Source organism: Panulirus ornatus, chromosome 18, assembly GCF_036320965.1.
Source record: "Panulirus ornatus isolate Po-2019 chromosome 18, ASM3632096v1, whole genome shotgun sequence".
NCBI classification, from domain to species: domain Eukaryota; kingdom Metazoa; phylum Arthropoda; class Malacostraca; order Decapoda; family Palinuridae; genus Panulirus; species Panulirus ornatus.
In genome coordinates, this window is record NC_092241.1 from 57,245,016 (window position 1) to 57,260,985 (window position 15,970).

The 15,970-nt window shown below is 44.6% G+C and overlaps 1 protein-coding gene across 1 annotated transcript; it reads right to left on the bottom strand.

The window, feature by feature from the left end:
- Positions 1 to 7,501: 7,501 nt before the first annotated feature.
- LOC139755142 (mite group 2 allergen Pso o 2-like) lies at positions 7,502 to 14,394 on the bottom strand. Its single transcript, XM_071673291.1, has 5 exons — positions 14,340 to 14,394; positions 13,561 to 13,659; positions 9,313 to 9,417; positions 8,610 to 8,779; positions 7,502 to 7,902 (listed from the first exon to the last, which is right to left on the bottom strand). The coding sequence occupies exons 2-5, from the start codon at positions 13,625 to 13,627 to the stop codon at positions 7,774 to 7,776; spliced, it is 471 nt and encodes a 156-aa protein (XP_071529392.1). The 5' UTR covers positions 13,628 to 13,659; positions 14,340 to 14,394; the 3' UTR covers positions 7,502 to 7,773.
- Between the last annotated feature and the right edge of the window lie 1,576 nt (positions 14,395 to 15,970).

The following is a 15,970-nucleotide window of genomic DNA, read 5'->3' on the forward strand; positions in this document are numbered from 1 at the left end:
ATATATATATATATTATTTATTTATTTATTTTGCTTTGTCGCTGTCTCCCGCGTTTGCGAGGTAGCGCAAGGAAACAGACGAAAGAAATGGCCCAACCCACCCCCATACACAATGTATACACACACACGTCCACACACGCAAATATACATACCTATACATCTCAATGTACACATATATATACATACACAGACACATACATATATACCCATGCACACAATTCACACTGTCTGCCCCCATTCACTCCCATCGCCACCTCGTCACACATGGAAATATATATATATATATATATATATATATATATATATATATATATATATATATATATATATATATATATATATATATATATATATATATTCATACTATTCGCCATTTCCCGCATTAGTGAGGTAGCGTTAAGAACAGAGGACTGGGCCTTAGAGGGAATATCCTCACCTGGCCCCCTTCTCTGTTCCTTCTTTTGGAAAAAAAAAAAAAAAAAAAGAGAGGGGAGGATTTCCAGCCCCCCGCTCCCTGCCCTTTTAGTCGCCTTCTACGACACGCAGGGAATACGTGGGAAGTATTCTTTCTCCCCTACACCCAGGGATAAATATATATATATATATATATATATATATATATATATATATATATATATATATATATATATATATATATATATATATATATATATATATATATATATATATATATATATATGTATATATATATAAATATATATCTATATAAATATATATCTATATAAATATATATATATATAAATATATATATATACATATATACATATATATATATATGAATATATATATATATATATATATATATATGTATATATATATAAATATATATATATATATATGTATATATATATAAATATATATATATATATATATTATCCAGCCTAATAAGGAAGGATGAACACCTGGGTTGACTATGGACCGAGTGTTGGAGACCAGATTTCGAACCTATGCGGGATGTTTGGAAGGTCTGTCTTTCTGCAGCTGCGGCCAGGTAAGGCAAGACAGTGTCTGGCTAGACAACCAAGGGTCAAATCACATATCCCTAATGACCCATGTGTCTCCCTGAAGCAACTACTGTACCGAATACAACACATTAACAATGTTAACATTATGATCAGACCTGGATGTTAACCTGGCTTAAATCTCGGGAGAATAGAGGAACAGGACACATATGGTTATATTATGTCTATGATTCTGCCAGGCCAAGCGAGGCCCATAGAGTATGTGCTCCTGTACATATCACATGTACTCATGTGCCCATAGATCACGTGCTCCTGTACATATCACATGTACTCATGTGCCCATAGATCACGTGCTTCTGTACATATCACATGTACTCATGTGCCCATAGATCACGTGCCTCTGTACATATCACATGTACTCATGTGCCCATAGATCACGTGCCTCTGTACATATCACATGTACTCATGTGCCCATAGATCACGTGCTTCTGTACATATCACATGTACTCATGTGCCCATAGATCACGTGCTTCTGTACATATCACATGTACTCATGTGCCCATAGATCACGTGCTTCTGTACATATCACATGTACTCATGTGCCCATAGATCACGTGCTTCTGTACATATCACATGTACTCATGTGCCCATAGATCACGTGCTTCTGTACATATCACATGTACTCAGGTACGTCATGAGCTGTGAGGGAGGAACCCAGACCGGATATGGTCAGGTTCACCCAGCAACAAGTGGGTGTCATGGCTGGGTGATCAGACGGGTGGCTCTTTCAATCACCTAGTGAGGGTCATGGTGTCGCCACAGTGTACTACACCCAGTGGCTACACCCACCCACTACTGATGTCACTACCTGGTGTCGCCACAGTGTACTACACCCAGTGGCTACACCTACCCAATACATTGGGTTCCAGGTGCCTTTTCTTGTGTGCTGGACATTGGGTTCCATATGCCTGTTCCAGTGTACTGGCTCTAGAGCAGAATCCAAAACATCAGGGTTCAGAGGGTTCCACTGGAAATGCAGCTCCCGTGAGAATCAGTCCATGAGGAAGTCTGCAGTGTGCACCGTCTGCAGCAGTGGGTGGGCCATGCGCTTCGTCACTGGTCAAGTGAGTGTGGTGGAGCAGTGAGTGTGGTGGAGCAGTGAGTGTGGTGGAGCAGTCAGTGTGGTGGAGCAGTGTGTGTGGGGGAGCAGTGAGTGTGGTGGAGCAGTGAGTGTGGTGGAGCAGTGAGTGTGGTGGAGCAGTGAGTGTGGTGGAGCAGTGAGCCGCAGCTGGAAGGATCCAGTATGAGGAAGAAGCGAACGAATGAAGTCTGGAAACATCATGTGATACTGGAACGTACCAGAAACATATCACACAGCAAGAAAGGCATACCAGAGTGCGATAACAATGATGATAATTATGATAATGATAATTATAATAAAGATGATCATAACAGTAGTGATAATAGTGACAATAATAATAATAATAATAATAATAATAATAATAATGATAATAATAATGATAATAATAACCGCGCACTGTGCTGTGCGTGGCAGCAGTAGAACCTCATGGTGGTCGGTACACACAAGTACTCGGGTCTCCCCCTTTCCCCCCCTCTCTCTCTCTCTCTCTCTCTCTCTCTCTCTCTCTCTCTCTCTCTCTCTCTCTCTCTCTCTCTCTCTTCTGGGCACCACGTGGCCAGGGTTTCCCACGGGGCCGGACATGACGTAGTCAACGCCTCTGGAAGGACCCAATTCCTTTTAACTATTCGTTCTATAAACCTCCTCCCACACCTCACATGTCGCACCCCGCTCACACACCTCACATGTCGCACCCCCTCACCGTGGTTCCGTCACTACAACACCAGAGACCACAGGCCAACGGATATATATATATTTCTTTCTTTCAAACTATTCGCCATTTCCCGCGTTAGCGAGGTAGCGTTGAGAACAGAGGACTGGACCTTTAAGGGAATATCCTCACCTGGCCCCCTTCTCTGTTCCTTCTTTTGGAAAATTAAAAAAAATGAGAGGGGAGGATATATATATATATATATATATATATATATATATATATATATATATATATATATATATATATATATGAACATGCAGGAGGGTGAAAGGAGGGCAAGGAATAGAGTGAATTGGATCGATGTGGTATACCGGGGTTGATGTGCTGTCAGTGGATTGAATCAGGGCATGTGAAGCGTCTGGGGTAAACCATTGAAAGCTGTGTAGGTATGTATATTTGCGTGTGTGGACGTATGTATATACATGTGTATGGGGGTGGGTTGGGCCATTTCTTTCGTCTGTTTCCTTGCGCTACCTTGCAAAGGCGGGAGACAGCGACAAAGAAAAAAAAAAAAAAAAAAAAAAGAATATATATATATATATATATATATATATATATATATTTTTTTTTTTTTTTATACTATTCGCCATTTCCCGCATTAGCGAGGTAGCGTTAAGAACAGAGGACTGGGCCTTTGAGGGAATATCCTCATATGGCCCCCTTCTCTGTTCCTTCTTTTGGAAAATTTAAAAAAAAAAAAAAAAAAAAAAAAAAAATGAGAGGGGAGGATTTCCAGCCCCCCGCTCCCTTCCCCTTTAGTCGCCTTCTACGACATGCAGGGAATACGTGGGAAGTATTCTTTCTCCCCTATATATATTTATATATTTATTCACTTTGCCCCGTCGCCGTCCCCCGCGCCAGCGAGGCAGCGCAAGGAAACATATATATATATATATATATATATATATATTCCTATGAGTCCACGAGGAAAATGAAACACGAAAAGTTCCCAAGTGCACTTTCGTGTAATAATCACATCATCAGGGGAGACACAAGAGAGGAATATAACAGTCAGTTGATATACATCGAAGAGACGAAGCTAGGACACCATTTGGTAAACATGTTTACCAAATGGCGTGTTTACCAAATGGCGTCCTAGCTTCGTCTCTTCGATGTATATCAACTGACTGGTATATTCCTCTCTTGTGTCTCCCCTGATGATGTGATTATTACACGAAAGTGCACTTAGGAACTTTTCGTGTTTCATTTTCCTCGTGGACTCATAGGAATATCTTGATCACGCGCAAAATTGTGATCCTTTCCAACATATATATATATATATATATATATATATATATATATATATATATATATATATATATATATATATATATATATATATATATATAAAGCGTTAACGGCGTGGCCTAGATTAGGGTCGTCAGTTACCCATGTGGTTACAGCCAGCGAGGGTAGGTTGTAAGGAAGAGGTTCTTACGTATACACCACAGTGAACAAGTCACAACTTAACCTTTCGTCATTTCCTTCCTAAAGTAACAAACAAATGCGTCACCACACACCCACCCAGCCCAAGCTGCAGGAGGTGCGTCACCACACACCCACCCAGCCCAAGCTGCAGGAGGTGCGTCACCATACACCCACCCAGCCCAAGCTGCAGGAGGTGCGTCACCACACACCCACCCAGCCCAAGCTGCAGGAGGTGCGTCACCACACACCCACCCAGCCCAAGCTGGAGGAGGGGCGTCACCACACACCCACCCAGCCCAAGCTGCAGGAGGTGCGTCACCACACACCCACCCAGCCCAAGCTGCAGGCGGTGCGTCACCACACACCCACCCAGCCCAAGCTGCAGGCGGTGCGTCACCACACACCCACCCAGCCCAAGCTGCAGGAGGGGCGTCACCACACACCCACCCAGCCCAAGCTGCAGGAGGTGCGTCACCACACACCCACCCAGCCCAAGCTGCAGGAGGTGCGTCACCACACACCCACCCAGCCCAAGCTGCAGGAGGGGCGTGAAACGACGCAACGAAAACACGTAACCAACACACCATCAACACACTCCAACACGTCATCAACACACTCCAACACGCCATCCACACACTCCAACATACCATCAACACACTCTTACACACCATCAACACACTCCAACACGCTATCCACACACTCCAACAGACCATCCACACACTCTAGCACACCATCCACACACTCCAACACACCATCCACACACTCTATACCTGTATTCTCTCTCTCTCTCTTCACTCGGACTCTTCCCTTTGTCTTTCTGTTTCCCTTCCTCTTCCCTCATGACCAAGCCGATCAAAGTAGAGAACGCGGTTTCGCCCCGCCCACGGCTGACGCCAGGGGGTTGACTGACACTCCCTGACGCCAGGTGGTTAACTCACACACCCTGACGCCAGGGGGTTGACTGACACTCCCTGACGCCAGGTGGTTAACTCACACACCCTGACGCCAGGGGGTTGACTGACACTCCCTGACGCCAGGTGGTTAACTCACACACCCTGACGCCAGGGGGTTGACTGACACACCCTGACGCCAGGGGGTTGACTGACACTCCCTGACGCCAGGTGGTTAACTCACACACCCTGACGCCAGGGGGTTGACTGACACTCCCTGACGCCAGGGGGTTGACTGACACACCCTGACGCCAGGGGGTTGACTGACACACCCTGACGCCACATCCTGTTCTCAACCCGTCCTGTGTCATGTACCATAACAACCCTGTACTGCCGCTATTTGCCAAGACTTTCACGCTCTTCATATGAATGAAAAACAACGTTTATGTACAGTGTACTATACTGGGGGGGGGGGGGGTCATTACAGTGGTGGGGAGAGAGAGAGAGAGAGAGAGAGAGAGAGAGAGAGAGAGAGTTTCTTGAGTTTTATTCTCCTAAAGTGTCTGCTCGCGGTACTGAAACAGACGTAAGTCTGTATATCCCAGCGAGAGATGGCTGCCTGCCTCGCCAGATCCTGACCCGCTTTCCTTATCCTCGGGCGGCCGTGTTCCACGTTCCTGCGCCGTGTTCCACGTTCCTGCGCCGTGTTCCACGTTCCTGCGCCGTGTTCCACGTTCCTGCGCCGTGTTCCTGAAAGACCGTCATTTTGGCCTCTGGTCCGACCCAACGTATGATGCTCCCACGTCTGTTCATCACTTCATCGGCCCATATGTAGGCAACCTCCACAGCTTTTCTTAACCAGTTTGCTCATCAGTCCCTCATGCGTTATATACGCCTCTCGCCATGTCAGCGGGCGTCCGTACTTGCGTCTGTGGACGACAAACGCAAGAGTTGAGTCGGAGGGATATGCATCTTGCCTCCATCCTACCACTTCAATGGTGAAATATTCCAGCCAACGAAGCCGAGTTCTCGCTCCTGACCTCGGGTGACGTCGATCTCACTCCCACCTCGATGTGGCCCTCGTCACCCTGCAGGTAGAGAGGCTCTTCATCACAGCTCCCGTGGCAACCATACTTCAGGTCATCCTTGTGATGGTCTTCATCAACCACCGACAACAACACCACCCGGTCACCGCCCCACCTAGCTACTATCTTACTCAGCAACCGTCTTACCCAGCCACCACCCAGGTACTAACCTTACACAGCCACTACCTTGCCCAGCCACCGCCCCACCCAGCCACCGTCTTACCCAGCCACCGTCTTACCCAGCCACCGCCCCACCCAGCCACTACCTTACCCAACCACCGTCTTACCCAGCTACACCCCCACCGCTACACCCGTGAGGAAATCCCCCACTGGTGGTAAACCCCTCCACCACTGAGGCAAGACTGGGATGCCCACTGTGGTCTTCCCTCTGTTGTCTTCCTTTGTTCTCTTGTTTTTATAACGTAAGTTCACAATACGTCCAATACATGAGGTGACGGATATACGGACCCACACATACCTGCTGAGGACGTCGGTGTAGCTACTTTTCTCTCTCTTTATATATATATATATATATATATATATATATATATATATATATATATATATATATATATATATATATATATATATATATATATGTTGGAAAGGATAACAATTTTGCGCGTGATCAAGATATTCCTATGAGTCCACGGGGAAAATGAAATACGAAAAGTTCCCAAGTGCACTTTCGTGTAATAATCACATCATCAGGGGAGACACAAGAGAGAAATATAAAAGTCAGTTGATATACATCGAAGAGACGAAGCTAGGACGCCATTTGGTAAACATGTGATTGTCCAAAACATACGATGTTTTGGACAATCACATGTTCACCAATTGGTGTCCTAGCTTCGTCTCTTCGATGTATATCAACTGACTTTTATATTTCTCTCTTGTGTATCCCCTGATGATGTGATTATTACACGAAAGTGCACTTGGGAACTTTTCGTATTTCATTTTCCCCGTGGACCCATAGGAATATATATATATATATATATATATATATATATATATATATATATATATATATATATATATATATATATATATATATATATATATAAATCTTTAATTGTATTTTGCTGAAGGTTTCCAGTGAGGAAGGTAATGCCTCATTCTTCAACAGAGTCGATCTCCAGAGAGGGAAAAGCATATTGTTCATCAGTGACAATATTGCTCGTGTGTGTGTGTGTGTGTGTGTGTGTGTGTGTGTGTGTGTGTGCGCGCGCTCTCATCTACAAGGATAAACATTTCCATTTTGTCTATTTCAAAGTCAAAGTCAAAGCTTTATTATTTTGCAGATAGAAATGATGTGTACATCCGTGTGATAACAGAGTGGGAAGATGTCTGGGGTTCCATCACATATTTTTGCCTCGTTCCGCCTCCCTCACTGTATGGTCCGCCTCCCTCACTGTATGGTCCGCCTCCCTCACTGTATGGTCCGCCTCCCTCACTGTATGGACCGCCTCCCTCACTGTATGGTCCGCTTCCCTCACTGTATGGTCCGCCTCCCTCACTGTATGGTCCGCTTCCCTCACTGTATGTTGTCATGGTGATGGAGGTAGAAGGAGGGGAGGGCTGGCACCAGCCTCACATCTACAAGGGCGCACACCTGCGACTGGCCCCCACCGTCCACCAGCTTGAAGGTCGCCTTGGTCGAGATCTGGAGTAGAATGAGAGACAGAGAGATGGACGAAGTGTTAGTCTCATGAACGCATGACGTGTGTGTGTGTGTGTGTGTGTGTGTGTGTGTGTGTCTATTACCTCATGATTCCCTTCCTAGAATAATGGTTCATGTTGATTAGTGTTTCGAGTTTTGCTTCATGCAACGCGGGACAGGAAGAGATGGGTTGCAGGAGGATCACTTGATATGCCTGGCTTACGTCCTGATGGTTGAGGGTCAGGAGTGGGGGTCATCATACAGGGGGAGCTCCATCAACGGTGGGTGGGGGGAGGTCGAAGGTATTGTGTGTGTGTGGAACAGAACACCGACCCCAGGCAAGGAACGGGTCATCCTTGATGTCTTAAGACTTATTCCTATACTCCGCCATTGACCAGGGGGTAGTGCTCTTCCCCTCACCCACCCCTCCATTGACCAGGGGGTAGTGCTCTTCCCCTCACCCACCCCACCATTGACCAGGGGTCCTTCCACCATTGAGCAGGGGGTAGTGCTCCTTCCCCAACCATTGACCAGGGGTTAGTGTGTGCGTGTCCCCCCACCACTGGCCAGAGGAGTCGTGCTCCTGCCCCCTACCATTGACAAGGGGGGTTGTGCTCTTCCCCCCACCATTGGCCAGGGGGTCGTGCTCCTCCCCCTCCCCCACAATTGACCAGGGGGTAGTGTGTGTGTGCCCCTCCCCCGCTACTCACCAGAGGGTAGTGCTTGGAGACCTCGACGGTCATGGCCCAGTCGACGTGGTCTCCGTCGGCGTACGGGCAGGTGGTGTGGTGGCAGGCGTCCGTGTCCAGCCCCGGCCACGGCACCTCCACCCCGTAGATGTCGGCTGTCACGTGCACGGTCAGGCTCCGGGAGGCCTGGCCTGCAGGGAGAGAGAGAGAGAGAGAGAGAGAGAGAGAGAGAGAGAGAGAGAGAGAGAGAGAGAGAGAGAGAGAGCGTCAGTGTTCGCACACATCACTCACTACTCCTTTCTCTTCCCTTACAGTGTGTTTTGATCCTCGTCACCACCCACTCGCCTGGGACTCAAAGAATCTTTAGGGACAGACATCCAACCCCCCCCCCCTCTCTCTCTCTCTCTCTCTCTCTCTCTCTCTCTCTCTCTCTCTCTCTCTCGAATCTTTTTTCAGACATGATGGTTACTATCGAAAATTGGAGAACGTCATTATACAGGTGTTGAGGTCATAGAAAACGTCATAAGGAAGCCATTATACAGGTGTTGAGGTCATAGAAAACGTCATAAGGAAGCCATTATACAGGCACTGAGGTCACAGAAAACGTCATAAGGGGAGCACCTGATTGACGTCAAGAGACCTGAGCAAGCAGGACCAAATACAGAAGAGGAACTGTTGTTTAGAGTTGGTGGGAGCAGGAAGTAAACAAGCAGTTTGTACTTACTGGCCGTGAACTGGATGCTTACGTTGGCACTCTGGCCCAGGTGTAATTGGCAAGGCGACGTCTGGCAACCCTCCACTGTCAACGCCACGCCCGACCCCACCGAACCTGCAGAGCAACCAACCGTACTGAGTCCACCAGCATTCTACCACGCCCCGTTTTCATTATCCACCGTTTTCATTATCCAGCAGAGGAGCAGAGTCTTGTTGTTTGACTAACGGGGAATTTTTTTTTTTTTTCCAAACCCAGACTTTCCTATGCGATTTTTAAGAGCAGTATTTTTTTTTAGTACTATCCTGTAAGGTATTTTTTCCCCTCTCATTTTTTTTTTTCCTGCCGACAGTTGAGCCGGAGTGAGAGGTGGATGGGGAGGTATGTACACCTTTTGCCTTGCTATCTTCTTTTGACTGCCACCAGCCTCGTTATGGACCATCAGGTCTCCTGTTATCTCTCCTTTCTATGTGTTCCCACGTGTCCGGGAGCACGACCCTTGAGCACGACGGTACGACCCTTGAGCACGACGGTACGACCCTTGAGCGCGACGGTACGATCCTTGAGCACGACGGTACGACCCTTGAGCGCGACGTTACGACCCTGGAGCATGACGTTACGACCCTTGAGCACGACGGTACGACCCTTCAACAGAACGGTACGACCCTTGAGCGCGACGGTACGATCCTTGAGCACGACGGTACGACCCTTGAGCACGACGGTACGACCCTGGAGCACGACGGTACGACCCTGGAGCACGACGGTACGACCCTTGGGTATGGCTTCCTTGGAAGTAGCCCATCCCTTCAGGATCAGGTCAAAGGTCAGCGGGTCGTCGTCATACCCGATGAAATATCAAAGGTCGTACCATTGTGATGTATCGTCACACTGAGTTTGACTGACCGTGTTGGTGTACGTCAGGTATTCAACCCTGTATGTTGGAAGTACCATCTGTGTCTCTGTTGTAGACGTTACTTATACATGTTCACGTAGTTGTATGTATATCATGATTTATACATGTTCACGTTGAATTTATGAGTTCTTCATGATTTATATATGTTCACGTTAAACTTATGAGTTCTTCATGATTTATATATGTTCACGTTGAATTTATGAGTTCTTCATGATTTATATATGTTCACGTTAAATTTATGAGTTCTTCATGATTCATATATGTTCACGTTGAACTTATTAGTTCTTCATGATTTATACATGTTCGCGTTGAACTTATGAGTTCTTCATGATTTATACACGTTTACATAGTTGTATGTTCATCATGATTTATACACGTTCACATAGTTGTATGTTCATCATGATTTATACATGTTTACGTTGAATTTATGAGTTCTTCATGATTTATATATGTTCACGTTAAACTTATGAGTTCTTCATGATTTATACACGTTCACATAGTTGTATGTTCATCATGATTTAAGTTAAGATTCATTCATTTATTATGTATGATTCTGAGATATTCACATAATTCACTTCCTTCTTATACCTGATCTCACTGTAGTTACCAAATGATACGTAGATTAGTTGTTGATGTATGAATATAAATCATGAGTTTATCTTGAGAGATATGATGTAGATATCGCTATCATGTCCCCACATAACACTGTAACACTTTAGTGAAGGTGATTCATAACACTGTATCCTTCGTAACGTCCTGTTGCTGGGGCCGTAACACAGGAATGTAACACAACATAACCATGTACACAAATGATTGTAACTGATTAGGATTCGAACGTAAGATTCTAAGACTTGAGAAATAGCATGGTAGTAACATTTCTCTCTTCCTACGATTTGCAAGTGGAGGAAAACCTAGTATGGGTAGTTAACTAGTGCACTTTGAATTTCCTGGACAGTGGCCCGAGGTTGCAGTGTTGAAGTTTACAAAGAAGGTATTGAATATTTCTTTATAATGATATGCAACCGAAGACAACGGAGGCAACTCCCTGAATCTTGTTACGTATCTTGTTACGTTTCTAAGTATTTCTATAATGACCATTGTTATATGATAACCTCATGCTAAGTAATGATCCCCTGCTATATGATGACCTCATGCTAAGTCATGACCCTTGCTATATAATTGACCTCTGTTACGTAATGACCGATATATTCCAATGACCACCTTATATATATATATATATATATATATATATATATATATATATATATATATATATATATATATATATATATATATATATATTTTTATACTTTGTCGCTGTCTCCCGCGTTTGCGAGGTAGCGCAAGGAAACAGACGAATGAAATGGCCCCACCCCCCCCCCCCCATACACATGTATATACGTACGTCCACACACGCAAATATACATACCTACACAGCTTTCCATGGTTTACCCCAGACGCTTCACATGCCTTGATTCAATCCACTGACAGCACGTCAGCCCCGGTATACCACATCGCTCCAATTCACTCTATTCCTTGCCCTCCTTTCACCCTCCTGCATGTTCAGGCCCCGATCACACAAAATCTTTTTCACTCCATCTTTCCACCTCCAATTTGGTCTCCCTCTTCTCCTTGTTCCCTCCACCTCCGACACATATAACCTCTTAGTCAATCTTTCCTCACTCATCCTCTCCATGTGCCCAAACCACTTCAAAACACCCTCTTCTGCTCTCTCAACCACGCTCTTTTTATTTCCACACATCTCTCTTACCCTTACGTTACTCACTCGATCAAACCACCTCACACCACACATTGTCCTCAAACATCTCATTTCCAGCACATCCATCCTCCTGCGCACAACTCTATCCATAGCCCACGCCTCGCAACCATACAACATTGTTGGAACCACTATTCCTTCAAACATACCCATTTTTGCTTTCCGAGATAATGTTCTCGACTTCCACACATTCTTCAAGGCCCCCAGAATTTTCGCCCCCTCCCCCACCCTATGATCCACTTCCGCTTCCATGGTTCCATCCGCTGCCAGATCCACTCCCAGATATCTAAAACACTTCACTTCCTCCAGTTTTTCTCCATTCAAACTCACCTCCCAATTGACTTGACCCTCAACCCTAATGTACCTAATTACCTTACTCTTATTCACATTTACTCTTAACTTTCTTCTTCCACACACTTTACCAAACTCAGTCACCAGCTTCTGCAGTTTCACACATGAATCCGCCACCAGCGCTGTGTCATCAGCGAACAACAACTGACTCACTTCCCAAGCTCTCTCATCCCCAACAGACTTCATACTTGCCCCTCTTTCCAAAACTCTTGCATTTACCTCCCTAACAACCCCATCCATAAACAAATTAAACAACCATGGAGACATCACACACCCCTGCCGCAAACCTACATTCACTGAGAACCAATCACTTTCCTCTCTTCCTACACGTACACATGCCTTACATCCTCGATAAAAACTTTTCACTGCTTCTAACAACTTTCCTCCCACACCATATATTCTTAATACCTTCCACAGAGCATCTCTATCAACTCTATCATATGACTTCTCCAGATCCATAAATGCTACATACAAATCCATTTGCTTTTCTAGGTATTTCTCACATACATTCTTCAAAGCAAACACCTGATCCACACATCCTCTACCACTTCTGAAACCACACTGCTCTTCCCCAATCTGATGCTCTGTACATGCCTTCACCCTCTCAATCAATACCCTCCCATATAATTTACCAGGAATACTCAACAAACTTATACCTCTGTAATTTGAGCACTCACTCTTATCCCCTTTGCCTTTGTACAATGGCACTATGCACGCATTCCGCCAATCCTCAGGCACCTCACCATGAGTCATACATACATTAAATAACCTTACCAACCAGTCAACAATACAGTCACCCCCTTTTTTAATAAATTCCACTGCAATACCATCCAAACCTGCTGCCTTGCCGGCTTTCATCTTCCGCAAAGCTTTCACTACCTCTTCTCTGTTTACCAAATCATTTTCCCTAACCCTCTCACTTTGCACACCACCTCGACCAAAACACCCTATATCTGCCACTCTATCATCAAACACATTCAACAAACCTTCGAAATACTCACTCCATCTCCTTCTCACATCACCACTACTTGTTATCACCTCCCCATTTGCGCCCTTCACTGAAGTTCCCATTTGCTCCCTTGTCTTACGCACTTTATTTACCTCCTTCCAGAACATCTTTATATATATATATATATATATATATATATATATATATATATATATATATATATATATATATATATATATATATATATATTCACTGCAGCAGTGAACTTACCGCAGTCTTGAAAGGTAGTAGCGTAAGCTGCAGTGGCCAGGCAGAGCGTGAGTAAGAGTCTGCGCATGATGGCTGATGATGATAATAAATTCAGCGAAGCTGTGAAAGGAAAAAAATATATATATATTTGATACAGTTACCCATTAAACAGTCCCGTAAGATATGTGTACACATCCTATACTTAAAGGAGGAAGTCTCTCTTTATGTTGCTATACTTTTTTTTCTAATGATTTTAAGGTGATTGCATATTTTTTTTTTACTTTCAAGTTAAGGCCAGGCCACCTCGCTCAGACGATGGGTCTGTGTGGGTCTGTGAGGTCCGTAAACTCAGGTCTCAATATCTCAAAATGACACAGTTACCCATTACATAAAATCGAAGGCATTTCATAGATTGCAATGTATACCTGGAAATTACACAGTTATCCCTGCATTTATTTAAGACAGATATTACAGAACTGGTAGGCTATGGTAGTTCGTAGGTAACTAACCACACAACAGCTTAAGATTAGGGTTAGCGTTTGGGTAAGGTCCATATATATATATATATATATATATATATATATATATATATATATATATATATATATATATATATATATATATATATATATATATATGTATATACTAATGTGGAGGTGAGCATGACATCAATTCTCTACCTGACTTGTTTCCTATATTCAAGTCTATTGTGAGCATCTCTGTTATGCCAGGTAGAAGGTCAGGTCATCCTACACCAACCTCACAACATTATGTGTATACAACAGACAGAAACAACCAACCTGTTGCTGACGGGAGTGTTGAGCTAGTGGGAGCCTTGCACCTGCCTCGCTCTCTCTCTATATATATATACTCCAAGCAGAACATGGCAGCAGGAACGTGTGAATATGTCCAGGTGCCATGAGCGCCAGTGGTCTGATAACAACATGATGTTCCCGGATGGTACTCTTCAAACACACCCCTGCCTTCGTTGATCGACACACAGCTCGACACAGACTTCTACCTCAGGTATTCTATATAACTATATGTTCTATATATCATTAAAAGTGTTCCATGAGCAAGGTACCTTCAATATACATATCTAAGGAGTTCGACCTTCGAGGGAAGGGTATCATACCAGTGGGGTCGTCTTGGTAGATTAGCATCGTCATTGTTACTAAGTGGAACGCATCAGTGGTGGTAAGACAACTGCCCTCCAGATATTGAGGAAGTTTTGTGTCCGCTGCGACCACACTTACCCCAGAGCAGTTCCTGGACACGTTGAGGGAATGGATTCAACCGTCCATCTATTTCCTGGAACGACACGTGATGCTGTGTTCCAGATATATAGTAAAGTAAACCATTCGTAATCTTTTACACGCCATCCCTCCATTTCCAATTTGGTCTCCCGCTTCTCCTTGCTCCCCCCACTTCTGACACATATATCCTCTTTGTCAATCTTTCCTCACTCATTCTCTCCATGTGACCAAACCATTTCAACACACCTTCTTCTGCTCTCTAAATCACACTCTTTTTATTTCCACATATCTCTCTAACCCTTTCATTACTTACTGGATCAAACCACCTCACACCACATATTGTCCTCAGACATTTCATTTCCAACACATTCACCCTCCTCCGCACAACCTCACCTACAGCCCAAGTCTCTTGTCCAAACAACGTTGTTGGGATTATCATACCTTCAAACATTCCTATTTTCGCCTTACCAAATATAGATATTCCTTCCCACACATTCTTCAGTGCTGCCAGAACTTTCAGTGACCCCCTACCCACCCTGTGACTCACTTCCGCTCCCATGGTTCCGTTTGCTGCCAAGTATTTGAAACTCTTCACTTCCTCCAAATTTTTTCCATCAAAGATTCACGCCCCAACTAACCTGCCCCTCAACACTGATAAACCTATTAGAAAAATTACTCACATTTGCGCTCAACTTCCCATCACACGCTTTTTCAAACTCAGTCACCAACGTCTGCAGTTTCTCGCTCGAATCAGCCAGCAGTGCTGTATCATCGGTGGACAACAGCTGGCTCTCTTCCTAGGCCCTCTCATCCCAACAGACTGCATACTCGTCCCTCTCTCCAAAACTCTTGCATTTCCCTCCCTCACCACCCCATCCATAAGCCTCAGCCTGGTACCCAGTTGATTGACAAATACTGAGGAGAGGACGAGCAATTGAGCGAACTGTGGGCTGACTTTCCCACCCTGGATTCGAACCCATGCGGGCCCGTGCATGTGTCGTTAATGCTCACCTCTATACCATGGAGGCACTCATGTAGACCATCATACTTTACACAGTGATATAACCCTTGGCCTTGCTGCCCTAATGTGCTGTAAATACCAACATATCTGCAGTAGAGAAATGACTGTCTACCATCAAACTTATCCTACAAAAGTATTACTTTACATTTTTTGT

Excerpts from the sequence above, each read along its gene's own strand:
- LOC139755142 (XM_071673291.1), bottom strand. The coding sequence starts at position 13,627 with ATGCGCAGACTCTTACTCACGCTCTGCCTGGCCACTGCAGCTTACGCT. Across the intron at positions 9,418-13,560 it reads TACTACCTTTCAAGACTGCG|GTTCGGTGGGGTCGGGCGTG; the intron begins GTAAGTTCACTG and ends GTTGCTCTGCAG. Across the intron at positions 7,903-8,609 it reads TCTCCAAGCACTACCCTCTG|ATCTCGACCAAGGCGACCTT; the intron begins GTGAGTAGCGGG and ends ATTCTACTCCAG.